This window comes from Glandiceps talaboti, chromosome 20, assembly GCF_964340395.1.
Source record: "Glandiceps talaboti chromosome 20, keGlaTala1.1, whole genome shotgun sequence".
NCBI classification, from domain to species: domain Eukaryota; kingdom Metazoa; phylum Hemichordata; class Enteropneusta; family Spengelidae; genus Glandiceps; species Glandiceps talaboti.
This window is the reverse complement of record NC_135568.1, coordinates 16,258,499-16,273,482: the sequence shown is the minus strand read 5'-3', so window position 1 is coordinate 16,273,482 and position 14,984 is coordinate 16,258,499. Positions and strand designations below refer to the sequence as shown.

Sequence of the window (14,984 nt, the reverse complement as noted above, 5' to 3'; positions counted from 1 at the left end):
TCAAAGTTCAAATCGCTCTAACATCAAAATACGATTATCTACTTTCACTTTTTCCCATGCTCGCAAAGCTGTTATTTCTTCCACGACACTGCGAAATTGGCGGTGCGTCTTGGATGGTGCCATAACAGAGGCTGTGGTAAACGACGATGCTTGTTTCAGCTTTTAACACATCATCAGTGTCACCGCCCTAGTTGATAGTCCAGTTGCCAGAGGTGGTTTTGGGGGGTTAACCTTGCAATGTGAGTTATATGATATTTTTTTGCAGATTCCACCTCAGAAAGGTGTCCTGTTAGCATATCTGACGGGTGCCACTCGCGCACCCCTGGGCATCATTTTGTTATATATCACAAGAAAACCAAAATACCATGTATTGCTATGGGTAAACACATGTTTTGGTAGGCTTAATACTTACTGCCTATAAAACCATGTCAAAGTTACTTATAAGTCATATTTACATGCTACACACTGTATACTATGAATAATCAATTTGACAAATATTTTGTCAAAAGTTTTGGATATTAAAATATCATAATTAGGCCAGAGATCAACAAAATGTCGCCATTTTTCAGTTGTTATGACTTATAGGTAGTGGATGTGTTTTCTGTGTATCGTGTGGGTACATCCATGTATCATACAAATTTTATTTATCAAATCAGGTTATGATATATATATATATATATATATATATATATATATATATATATATATATATATATATATATATATATATATATATATATATATATATATATGAGTATCTAGTTCAGGTAGTTATGTTTTTCGTTGTTTTCCATGTGGTCTCTATGTTATTGGTTTCTTCCCATCAGATGTACAGCCATTACAGATTGGAAGAACAGTTTTTATATTGTCTTTATAAGTTGATGTCAGTTTCCTCATCCAATATTTATCGCGAAATTAAATTTTTCTCGATTTTATTTTTTTTCTCGAATGTGAAAAAAAGTTTAGAGTCAGCAGTGAAAAACTAGGTGAAGTCCGGGGTAACTGGAACCAAATTTAAACAATTTTCTTGAGGCTTAACTAGGTTTAGTGAAGCGATGCAAAATCACACAGATCATGATGTAGACAGACCGGTTTACAAATAAAGTGTGGCACTGTGGGCAATACGCTGGAAAAGAGTCTCACTTTGGTTATTTTCCCAAACAGTTTTTTCCCGTAAACTGTCGCAAAAAGTATAGTGCGGGTGGGATTCGAACCCACGAGGACTATTGTCCATTGGAACTTAAGTCCAACGCCTTAACCGCTCGGCCACCGCACTCACATATTTCAATGTACTTAGTTTCAATTTAATAAAACCATCTTAATAATCCTCACCCCTTCGAAACTTGAAATTCCATTATATAACTTAGCAGCAGAATCAAACATTATTCAATTTATCTACCGCATACACACACAGACGCAGACACACACACATACGTACGTACATACATACATACATACAAGTTGAAAGATAAACAAAGCTTAGAAAAACCACACTGAATATTATTGTTGAATTAACATAACTCCAAAGAATATATATGGGTAACTACTATATACCCTTGTGTTATTTTAATACCATCCAATGTGCATGTATTGTTTAAAACTACCAATGACAAAAATACACACAAGAAAATGTTGTAACTATATAGACACGTGCCATTCATGTATGTATTCATTCATCGTTATATCTATGCAAATGTTACTGTATAAATTTGAGATCGATGAAATATTAAATATAGTTTGGCGAGATTCATGTTGCTTATGTAAAAGCGATGATCGACGTTCGTGAAATTTTAGCGAGACAGTAAATAGATTTAGTTAATAAAATCTGCCGTATATGGCTTACTAGTATGTACCTGTACCTATGAATAATCACATAATACATAGAAAATATACATGCCGTACATGCTGTAATCAGGTGCTGTCAACGAAGCTGTTCTTGCAAAAAGTTGTTCTAACGTAACACCGCAATTTTCTTCGATTGGTGGCGGGAGGGGAGCAAACAAGGCCTAAGGAATTGTGATGAGGACGTTCTCATTTTGATACAGTGGGAGGGGGAGACATGGACGGGGGGGGGGGCGCACATTGTATACGTCTAAATGAACTGTTGTGGAAGGTACTTCCACGGTATAGTGGAAAGCACAAACGTTTTCCTGGTGGGAAGTGGGTAAATCCCAATATAGGCGGACAGTGTGCTGAAGGACGAGGTCAAACCCAGTGGGGGGGGGGCAGATTTCGACTTTTTTACGGTAGCGCTGTGCAAGAGTACGAAATTACTTCCCAAATGTACTTCGATGGTAGGCCCTTGCGGACTCAAAATGACGTGCGACAACTTCTGCCTTTTAAGGCAATCATACAACCAAAATATGGTGATACCCATCCACGTTCACGCGAAAAGAACTTCAGCCATATAAGGCGACCATACGCCCAAATATGGCAATGCTCAGTCGTATTCAGGAATGCTCAACACCATGGACACCTTTCATATATATAAAAACCTTTCAAACGTTTTCCACTGTATCATCATAATCATGAGCTTATACCGGGTATGTGGGTTGGATCAGTTGTCTAAGGTCTGAGATCAATAGTTAAAGTAGGATAAAAAACTAAATTCATTTACTTTGGCCTCAACCCCGCCCCCCCCCCCCCCCCTGTGAGATCAATAGTTCAATGTTTGATAAAAAACTAAATTCATTTACTTTGGCCTCAACCCCCCCCCCCCCCCCCCCCCTGTGAGATCAATAGTTCAATGTTTGATAAAAAACTAAATTCATTTACTTTGGCCTCAACCCCCCCCCCCCCCTGTGAGATCAATAGTTCAATGTTTGATAAAAAACTAAATTCTTTTACTGAGACCATAATTAAACCAACATCCATTCAATAGCTTATCACTGTTGTATCAACATGTTGTGACATATTGTAGGAAACCGAATGAACATCCATGCTTTTATAGAGAAATAAAGTCAAAATTGTCAAAAGAAACATTCAACTGCCATGCAATACCACAGTCTATTCAACTGCCATGCTATACCACACAGTCTATTTAAAGTAACAATAATTTGTATGTGACCTACAGCTGAACATTCAGGTAGTGCCAAACGGAACTTGTTACATTTCATAAAGTTAACCATTTTGTTAACATATACTGGATTATAGCTAACATGATGTAGGCTGGGTGTTTCACTCGTGCGACATCACGTTTTCGCTAAAATGATGTAGGCGTGGTGTTTCACTAATGGGACATTACGTTTTTGACACAAAGATAGACATATTTCGACTCTAGACTAACAATAACAGAGAAATGAATAAACACAGCAGGATCCTTTGCCCCAATCACATTGAACACTGATAAGCGTTGATATTCTTTCACAGTGCAGTAAAAACAGGCTTCTAATGAAAACATAACACCTGGACTTGATGATTTTTATGGCAGCAATTGTTTATTTTCTAACTGATAATCAACATTTAAACTTGACTACTTCTACATCCCTACTGTGCATGGTACCTATGTAATTGTTTCTTTTGCATCAGAAGTTGTCTGAGGGTGTGAAATAAATGTCATGTTACACAAGTGAAACACCAAGCCAACATCATTTTAGCTGTAATTGGAACTATGGAGACATATATTACATTTCATTACATTTCATGGTTTCATAAGAACACTTTTATGGCTTCATAGCACACACTCACAAACAGATTCTAAGTCCCCCTGACATTTCATGTGCATGTAAAGATATAACACTCAGAACAGGACAAAGATGACTACATAATCATATGCTATAAACTAATGTATTTATTGATCTTTGAAAAAAAGGAAAAAATGTCAAAATGAGAGTGAAATGAGATATAAATATTGACAATTGATCAATTGAAGTGTTTGACGGTAAAATGTCTTTGAGTTAAGAATAGCTGGAATTGATATTATGAATATTTAGTTTGAGTAAAGTAACATAAAATATGATTTGTATACAGCCAATTGTTATAAATATAATAACAAACAAACAAACCTAAATCTCGGTCACTATAACAACAGGAATGTAGAACAGCTAGTGGACCAACTGTACAACACACGTACATTTGTATTCAAACTAGGGAGTTGGGGTTTGGAATAAGAATGAGATGAGACTCCCTAGCATACACCTGATTAGTAGTGTCAGCAATGGGTGCACACTGTTCTACATATGTCTCTGTATAGGACTATCTGCTATACTAGACTGACATTGAAGCGTTGACCACTGCACTGTTTACACATAAATTTTTGAAAACAATAAACAAGTCGGCAAAATATAGTTACTTTGAATCTTGTAAATTAGAAATGAACGTGGGCATTTTGATTCATTTACTGACGACCTTGATCACACAAAAATGACTTAATTATTCCTGGTTAATGTCTCGGAAATAAAGAAAAAATACACACTGATTTGAGGAACAGAAATAAAGCCTCTGAGAGTAGTGGTATTTTTGATCAGATGCCATCATTTTGGAAATCAGGATGGCAGAGAGAGTCTTTTACTCTGGTTAAAAAATATTAGCACTTTGTAACAACTGTTGATCATGTTAACACATCGTCTTCAAACTATCACATAGACTCACTTACTTAAGTTACTAGTGTGTTGATATCTAGACTACATGTTTGTTGTAATTAGTAGAGCAGTGGTCTCCCTGAAACACAGTAACACATGCACTAATGTGAATGTTGGCAATATGGACTATTTAGACTATTTGTGATTTCTGTGTATGCGTGTTCTCACTGAACAATGGATAGACTATACAACTACTGACATCAGGCCGTGGACAAACTAAACAAACAGAACCTGTTACAACCAGGGAAAGTAAACAAATGAATTGGCACAGCATGTTGGAACAGCAGAGACTTGCATTACGCACATGGTTTGATAAGAACAGTTCTATGGTCTCTATTTGTACATGAAATGCCAGAGGAACTGGAAATTTGTTTGTGAATGTGAACTATTATGTAAAGTGACCATAAATCTAAATGATGGAATGTAATATAAGTCTCTGTACTTCAAATATAATATGCCAAGTGTTATTAATCCAATTCAGCTGTTTACTTCCAATGCTTGTAACAGGTTTCATTCATCTATGGTCTGATGTCAGCAGTTGTACATAATATTAATGTTTTCCTATACAAACAGTAAACTCTGAGAAAACATGTATTTTCTGCATTCTCACTGCACATGGTAACAGTTGCTCCATCCGTTTCAATACAAAAAACATTGTCTTTAAAAAATTTTACTCAAAAAATTAAACAATGTGATTAATTACTACTAAAATGATCACATTTTTATTTCCAAAATGCACCAAAAGGATATGACCATCTAGCCTTCCACATTGTTTCATCAAGTCACCAATGTGACCATAGAAATAACCCCCAAAGCCAATCACAGCCTATATCTCTGAGTTTAAATACTTTGACCACATATAACATTTTTGACCAAACTTCACATTTTCTTATTAATTCTAGTGAGCATTCTCCGTTATGAAGGTAAAATGCATTACGGATTCGTCTGTAATATCCATGCATCATTCATTAATAAAGAAAGCCTTACATTTCAAATAACTTCAATTAATGTACAAAAATTAGTATCAAAATGGTCATTAAACATCACTGGCCACCACAGTAGGTACCAACAGTTATTTTACGAATCATCTCAAAGAGAAAGGCAATTCCCTGCCGGACTTGCAAACACACTTCGCTGAAACTAATCCTCAGTCATTGAGTCTTCTTGTAGGGGGAGGACACTGCTTTCACTAGTTGCAAACAATTGTATGGTGTTACTTTATTAGCTTGTCATCATCTCTGTGCATATCTACGTACATAGTCATACGCCTTGGATTTAAAACCTTCTCTATCTCTATAGAAATGTTCAGCAGCTTCAATATTAAGAGGGTCATCAAAGTTAAGTAAATCCTGCAAAAAAAAGAAATAAAACAAGTGAAGTTCAAGTTTAACCAATCCACGCAACATACTTTTGATAAAAGCCAAGAGCTTTCGACTACAAACAGTCAGTCTTGTTCACTCATGATAGAGGGCGATATTTATGATCAAGTTGATATTTCAGACGAATCTTTTTGATGTTAAGTATTACTGGACTGAGAGGCAGTTTTTGAAATTAGGCCTTGGCCTTGAACTTGCAATTAGAAGGTCAAACAGAGGTCATTATGTAGAAATTAAACAGGTCGAATAGTTTCTGCTTCTGGTGATAAGAACAATTGTTGTTATGGTGATACTTATCAATTGTTTGTACTTGATAAAATACCACACTATGGCCTAAAACATAACTGTCTACTATTGACATAACATTAGGTGGCTATTCTCATGAATCAACACAGAAAAGCTGGTGCTGTGGTCATTTGACACCTTTTACAGCATAATGATATTTGATTGGCTGCAACCAAATCTGGTCGCACTGTGCAGGATATTGGGCAATATAGTACAGTTGTGGTTTAGAAGCCTGATTGGGCTGAACCACACAACGTATCTTATAGTTGAAGTACGGGGCCGACAGTCTTGGAATAGCACCCTCTATGGCAAGAAATGTGTAATAACAAACTGTGCAATGGGTGCATGTAATAATACTACAAAGTTTAATTCAAAAGCACTCATTGTCTATTGAATGAACATTCCTTTCCAAAGTTTTCTAATATTTTTGGTGCATTGGCTAGCATTTACACTCACTTGGTGTTCATGCTGCATTAGCTAGGTGCTAACATGGAGCCAGACAGAGTAGCTGGAAGGCATCACTAGAGCTTCACTGTCAATTACTGTCAGATTGGCATTTGAAGAAGACAGTACAAATATTAGTAATACAGATGAATACATGTACTTACTGAAAAAAGTGAATTAAGACCCCAGACTACATCTTTTAATTTCCTTGTAGGTGCCCAACCAGTACCATCTACTGAGTAGTCACGTAATAAACTGAAAAATTAAGATACAAACAGGGAATGGTAACATTTTCAACAGTGAATGACAGGCTGTAACTTTATCAACCAAATTCAGGTCTTTGAATAGTTTGAAAGTTCTACCGCTTATGTAACAACTCACTTCCCTACAGGTTGAGTATATTATATAAGCGGAATTTGCGGAAACAAGGCCTGGATCTTACAGGCTTAGTCTTGAACAAATTTGACAAATCTACTAGCATCGATAATCGAATATATGCACACGATATATGGCTTGAATTTAACTTAGTGGTTTTGCAGTCGAGTCTGGCTGTGTGTTTTTGACTGTTAGTCTGTTAGTTACATCGGTACCTAAAATAAATCACCGTGGAAACCTGATATGCAAGCCATTAAGATTTGTGTGTGAAAATAGTACACTTGGCACTTACCTTAGACATATGTCACCATTTTCTGCTATGTTAGGATGCCAAATTTTAGTTTCACATGTAACTTTTGGAGGCTGTTAGGTATAAAGATACAATATATAAACAAGTCAGTGAACAATACTGTCTAATGGTGAATCTCAGTAAAGATAAGTTTTTTCATAAGGAAAGTCTCACTCTCAGGCCCTGTTTACACGAACCGTTTTCATATGAAAACAACTATTTTGCTGCATTTGCACCTCCTGTTTCCATGGAGACACTAAAATCACAACATTTTGAAAATGCTGCTGAAATTGAACCATTGTCAATCGAAAATGGAGCCATATACATGCACACACGGGCACAAATAGATTTGAAAATGGAGTCATGTTAACGGCTGAAAAGAGAACAATTTGAAAACGCACACATTTGACCTCAGGAGACACCATCGATGCTCCTAACCACTGTGTTATGTTTCAATTATGTATGTTTGTGTATGCAGGAGCATTATTTTACATGCATTTTGTTCCATCTTTCATGTTTCCATGTAAACATTTGTTGGCCTATCATGCTTGTACATGTACAATGTACAGTCTATATCATTACCATATTTAGATGAAATGTTGTCATTTTGTGAATATCCCTCTCCTTTTAAGGTGTACACAGAGTGAAATGGTCAGAATATCACAGGTCTGATTGTTAATGTTGTAGGACTGTTTGTACAGCAATTGTGTGTAACACTTGCAAATTGCCTTTTTTCAGATATATTTTTCAATTTTCAATATTTCAATATGCATTTGGTAGTACATGTACAAAAAAAATGTAGGTAGGAATGTCAGTGGTAGAGTGGTTAAACCATTGGGACTGTAGTTTGCACTCACTCTTGGTTTCATTAAATTTGCCACACTATAAATAAGAAAAGAATCGTTCAGTTTGATTCTACCAAACAACACACGTTTTCCATTGTGACTCTGGTGTCCTGCTGGATTGCACTGAATACTGAATGACTTGTGCTGGTGCACATACATGTATGTCCATACCAGTTGTCTTTACACTGTGTACCAAACACATTATTGCATACGTGTATTAATGTTATGCAAATGAGTGTGCTATCTTTCCTTGTACATGAAATCATGTGATCGCACAGTATGATTTTTACAAGATAAACGTATGTAATAATAACAGAATCCCATGCCGCATGAGCGCAAATGTGGGTACTCTAGGTATTTGCATTAAGTGGCAAACGCTCATGAAAGTATGACTGCAGGGAACAGGATGACACGCACAAAGTTCAAACGCCCCAAGTACATGTACATCACACTTGCACTTACACATCATGTGGTTTTGTCATATTACTAAGTAAAAACATATGACAGAACCCCATGACATGTGAGTGCAAATATGGCATACTTGGGGTATTTGCACATGTGCTTAGTGTTCTCTGTGGCAGTACACTCGTGAAAGTGAAGCAGAAAACACTGCAAGCATGAGTGCAAATACAATGTACCCCTGAGTTCCACACTGGAACTCACATGGCATGGGGTTCTGTTATTCTGTTTATCCAAAACCACAAATTTCAATAAAAATGTCGCAGTCACTATAACGAGATCACATGCTTTCATGTACTGCAGATACATGTAAATGATCGTGTCCTCATTTGCTTATCACTTGCATACAGGTATGTAATAATGTGTTCGGTATTGCACTGCAGTAAAAATACCACTAGTATGTGCATGCACCAATGTAAGTAATCTCTGGTACATATGCTATGATTTGTACACTTACCACCATATTGTAATCTTCAGGTACTTCTACTTTAAAATGAAATTTTCCACTTTTCCAATGGCCTTCTTCGGGTGATATAGTTATTTTAAATAAATGTAATTTGTGTTCATCATCAAAATGTACCTTACAACTTGCTGTAAAATAAAATAGAAGACAATCCTATCTTAAAATATAATTAAGCGGTTTATGAATATTCTGTTGGTATGGTTTTTACTAAAACAATGCAAAGTTAGTCAAGCTCAGTAGCCCTAAATGTATAGACCACATCAGTATGCCCTCTATTAAAGCCAATTTCACGTGCCACCGACGCACACAATTCCTAGTGACACACCAAATTTGGTGTTCCCCAACCTCTTACTATGTATGTAGTGACTCACAAGAAGTGCCAGTTTTTCTCATTTTGACTCACAACAACAAAATTTGACTATTATTAGAGGGCACATTGATCACCATGCACAAGATCAACTTGATTATTCTCTGAAATCACCTATTAATTAGGCCTTTCCAAAATTTGCCATGGTTGCACTTTACTTCCTGTCTGAGTGTACCTTGGGAGTATACATGGTATAGATTACTCGGGTTATCATAAAGCACTGCTGCTTTCCTCATGTCTCAATGTCTCGATGTCTGAACAATATGCAAATATCCCTGATTTACACTTCTACAGAATACCAAGGGTCAAAGCTCTTAAGAAACAGTACTATGAGGTGATGATACCCCCAATTTGAGCGAGGGTGCTGATTTCTCAATTTCCTGTCTGTAGTCTGGAATGGCATAGTGCAGCTGATGTAAAATCATGAAATGACTCTCCAGAAACCATATAGTTTATGAAAATGCCTTTTACTTCTTGGAGTGGTGTTCCCCTTTATAGAGTGGCCACTGGGTGAGAAATGACTATTTATGTCGGACCTTTCATTAACAAAACAACTACATGTATACTGCGGCATGTTTTTCTATTTGAAAAAATATAAGGTGAAGCAACATAATCCTCGTCTGTGTTTGTAACTCAATAAATTTGAAAAAACTAAATAATGTATATATCTTGCTAAAATATCATGCAAAAAGTTTAAATGATTTGAAAAACAATTGCATGTATTTAGTCTACATTGTGTTTGCATTATAATCTTATTGTACAGATAGCTAAAACAGGAGGCATTCAGCAGAAGACTACATCATGTCAGTTTGAAAAGGCTTTGTGCAACATAAAAGTAATGTATTATTCATACATACCATAATGATTACCATGGCAATGAGTTATGTAAATGTACATGATAATTTTACGATATAATTTAATGATTTTGTATCTCTACATGGTACTTTGACTGGCCTCCACTGTCCACGTTTTCCCCAAATTTTCTCAATGGGGGGGGGGGGGGGGGGGGGGGCACCCCCCTCCGCCCCCCTACTTTTTCCAGTTCTCCCCCTACTTAGACACTTAGTAAAACACCTAAACTTACCTGGTAAATTAGCTTCTAATTCTTGTACTTCTTTGACCAATAACTTATCACGTATTGAAACCCTTTTGCCATCATCCACTGGAGGCTTAGGTTGTTTTCTTTCGGCATCTTGTCTTAGTTTCTTGGATAATGTGATCATGTTGGTCTGGATAAAAATAACAGGAAAAAGGTTACAGGGGATTATACATACCATGAATGAGCTAGGTTCAACAAGATATATGGAATAAATACTCTGGGCCTGCACACACAAATCAGTGCCCAAATGCAATCACAATGTCGACCTGTTAAGTACTGTAATACTTATGGATAAAATCAGCCTCTAATTAACATGTTATAGTCATGTATGTTTTAATTATTGGTATTTTAACAATTGAATACATGCATTGTAGGTTGTACATGTACCTTTGCTACTTGTAGTGTACATGTACATGACTGTGTTTTGTTTAGTTTTACAGGGGTTACAAGGTAATCTTAGTGTTTTTCACATTTTTTTGTACATTGTACCAATCACCAGGGGAATACATTGTACATGCCCAAGATTTCCATAAATGTACATGTACATACATGTAGTAATAATAGATAACCATAATACTCCCCCCCCCCCCCCATCTTCATCTACATTAAAATGGTTTACATTAGCTGCAATAATTGTAGCGTTTGTTGTGATTTTGAAGGTATTTTCTTCTGATTTGTACTTTTTTCTCATTTCGATGTTTAATAACTGGAAGCAAATGCTACAATTCCTGTAACATTAATGGAAATAGACGAGATCACGCTGAAAATGTGAATGAAATGTCAGCGTAACGGCTGTTTCAAAGTGCTGCATGCGTTGTTACTTTTGCCGATGTTGATGGGATTGGGGTACCTCTGAACATTTATTGGGTCTTGAAGGCTCTGTAATTAAAGTTGGAGTTAGAAAATGTCCGAATTTTTGGCAGGTAAGGTGTAATTTAGCTGAAAAATTCACCCAACTTTGTGATTCAGATCTGAGCCACTTCCATCTATTTGCGTTTATGTTACAGGAATTGTAGCATTTTTTTATGTGTTGTGTACATGTTGTGTTGTGATGTGATATATGTGTTGTTTTGTGTTGTGTTGTGATGTGATATGTTTTGTGGTGTGGTGTGATGTGATGTGTTGTGTTATGTTGTGTTGCATTGCGGTGCATTGTGTGATGTGATGTGATGTGATGTGATGTGATGTGATGTGATGTGATGTGATGTTGTGCTGTGTTGTGTTGTGTTTTGTGAGTGGATTTGATAGCATAACTAGTGGTGACAGGCAACTGTACGAACCACTCAGAAAAAGACAACATACATGTACATGCACCCATGCAATGTATGGTAATCAATTTCAAAAATGAACTATCTATTCCACATGTTAATTAATGCATAACGTTGTAATGTGATGTAATGGTATGGTATGAGACATTAACATGACAAGGGCATGATACAGAATTCTATTCATAAATCTACCATGACTTGAATTGTTATTTTAAATAATTACGTTCATCTGTCTATTTTTTTTAGTACATTCATTCACATAAATGTAACTAAATTCAGGACAAACAATATGTATAGTCCGAAGAGGCTCTGACTTGTGTACAGAGTCAGATATATTTGGTTGGTATGACTCTAAGTGCTTTCAAACTTGCGATTAAACACCGATGTCGAAACTTTTGAGCTTGGCATCGATTTTCTCCATGTAAAATATGTAAAAATATCAATAGATCATCATGTTTCTCTTCCAACCTTCAAAGGCAACTTGTCAATGGATTTCCAGTCAACGTTTTGAACTGCCTGGCTCAAGAAAGACGACTTTTCTCTGCAAAAGTTGATTTCTGGGTCATGAATGATACTGAGATGTTGTGTCCTTGTTCACTAATGACTAATTTAGAACAATATTTGTCACACGCACATGACCCTATCATATTGGCCTGCGTTGGCTTGTCAGTGAATGAGGGTTCACTATCTCATTATTTTATTCAAATGCACTGTTTGCAAGTTTGAGACCACTTGGATCTCTGACTGAGAATGGCATCGTACTGACAAAGTACAATGTACATTTTGATTTTGTACTCAAGTCAGAGCCTCCTCAGACCAGACAAGCTATAATATGTGAGACAATAAAGCAAGAACTGGGTTACAAAAGAGGTTTTATCAAACTAGTTTCTATTCAGACTATAAGAGTGATGCACAAAATAGTGAAACCCAAATGTTTGCTAATATCTGATCAACATCATCAGAGGTGTACTACCATGGGCTTGTCAGCATTCAGGACAAACTATAGGATTAACAGGACTAACAAAATCTGTCTAAGTAATTTTCAGTGTTAAGTAATTTTCTGTCAAAATTGAAATACTGTATTTTATACACTTTACTAGGCACACATACATTTTTTTTTACCAGCGAGACAACATTAGAAGTAATTGGATATGAGATCCTTATCAAAGCTGACCAGTCATCCCCACAGAGTGACACTATACTGGCACACACACACACAGTCAGGTACTAAGACATACATAGAGCAACTGAAGTTTTGATGAAACCACACACGGTTACTCAACATCAAAATGTTAAAATAAGCATAACAAAGAAATGAATACTTCACTACAAAATACAGCTCAACTTCTCATAGAAACAGTAAATCTATTACGAACCAAAACTTTAATATTAGTTCATTTCAAAATCAAAACTTTCCTGCGTCCAATATAGAAACTGTAAGTTCCAAACGAAAGAAAACGTTAATGTTTGTCACAAACTCAAAGCTTTATGGAAGAAAAAATATAGAAACCATAACTTTATAATGAACCAAAACTTACGTCATGTATACCTCAACATCAAAACTTAACCAGTGCAACAATAAATATAGAACCATAAGATTATAAAGAACCAAAACTTAAGTGTTTGCCTCAATCAAAACATAACCAGTGCAACAATAAAACCATAAGATTATAACGAACCAAAACCTCAAAATCACAGCTTTCAGGCAAATTTAGACCAAAACAAACCAAAACTTCACTAAATTATGCTGACAAGTACAAGTAGAGCTTTGATTTCGAGGTAAACGTTATAGTTTTGGATTCCAGACACAACAACTAATTAACAGAAAACATGTTTATTTGTAGCAAACTGTGGAAGGAAAATGAATGGGAATTAGGAAAGTTCACAATCACTGTAAATGGTTTTACTTCAAGGCATGTAGTGACCCTGTATACAAGTCAATCGAACTGAGGAACAGACACGTTTGTTTTTAATTGTAACAAACAATTTCAGTAATAAGGCATGTGTTACATGGGCTAGCTCACATTTTTAGGCAAAATGATGGATATTCTGATCACAAGTTACATTTGTATCTCTACTAAATGATGCAAATGACTGGAATGATTGTATTTCATAATCTAATCAATGATTTCATTAATAAGTACTCAGCATCACTTTATTACAAGATATATAAATAAAAATGATGAGAAGGGAAAGTATGTAATATAAAGGAATTAAAACACTTCTCGTATCATACATGATACTTGTACATTATTGCCTGTAGGTGCATACATCAACAATAATATATGTATCACAGTCAGTGTGCCCTCTGTTAGTCAATCTGACAACCCACTGATACACACATTTTCTAGTGACACACCAAAATTCGGTGTTCCCCTACCTCTTACTATGTGGTGACTCACAAGATATGACAGTTTTTTTTATCATTTTGACTCACAACAAAATTTGGCTATCAGTAGAGGGCACACTGACCCCAATGTACCAACTTTTCTTTCAACAATAACTGTGGCTAGATATTTCCACCTAGAATCTTAGTCTGTTTATGGTTTACAAGGTGAGTTTTAGGTGTAATACATTGTGATGCAACGTAACATGACAGTGACTCATTGCTGACTTGTGTCACTCAATTTTTTGTACAATATTTTTTTGTTTCAAATTTCCTCAACTCTCACTAGATACCATCATGGTGTATGTACATTGGATTTATAAACTAACGTAAACGCCCCTTTCTTTGACAAGTGCTAAATATTAGACTGGAACATGTAAATTTAACAGTCAGACTGTCTACAAAACATGGTAACACTCAATAGTGTCTAACTAACTACATGTAGTGATGTACGTACCCTCGATCCATTGGGTCCAGCCTTGGGACCAAGTTTAGCATTTATACTTTTGACGTGACCATTTACAATGTAATAATACTATAATGTACTTACCACACAGGTATAAACTTTAACAAATCACAATAACGTAGGTCCACAGGCAGTCGACCGTAGAAATCTCCACAAATTTACGACATATTCGTATCAAAACATTGACTCGGTCCGATATGTCTAGCGCTAGCGGAAGAGATTTTCAATAGTTCAGAGGTCATCCTCATTTCTGTTGAGATTTTAATGCGGAAAGAAAAAACT

At 36.0% G+C, this 14,984-nt stretch overlaps 1 protein-coding gene and 1 non-coding gene across 2 annotated transcripts; both read right to left on the bottom strand.

The window, feature by feature from the left end:
* Positions 1–1,193: 1,193 nt before the first annotated feature.
* Positions 1,194–1,276, bottom strand: Trnal-uaa (transfer RNA leucine (anticodon UAA)). Its single transcript has one exon. It is a non-coding gene; the product is annotated as a tRNA-Leu (tRNA).
* A 2,483-nt stretch (positions 1,277–3,759) lies between these two features.
* On the bottom strand, positions 3,760–14,926 carry LOC144450508 (NEDD8-conjugating enzyme UBE2F-like). Its single transcript, XM_078141147.1, has 6 exons — positions 14,787–14,926; positions 10,568–10,712; positions 9,111–9,244; positions 7,353–7,423; positions 6,850–6,940; positions 3,760–5,929 (listed from the first exon to the last, which is right to left on the bottom strand). The coding sequence occupies exons 2-6, from the start codon at positions 10,704–10,706 to the stop codon at positions 5,813–5,815; spliced, it is 552 nt and encodes a 183-aa protein (XP_077997273.1). The 5' UTR covers positions 10,707–10,712; positions 14,787–14,926; the 3' UTR covers positions 3,760–5,812.
* Positions 14,927–14,984: the final 58 nt, after the last annotated feature.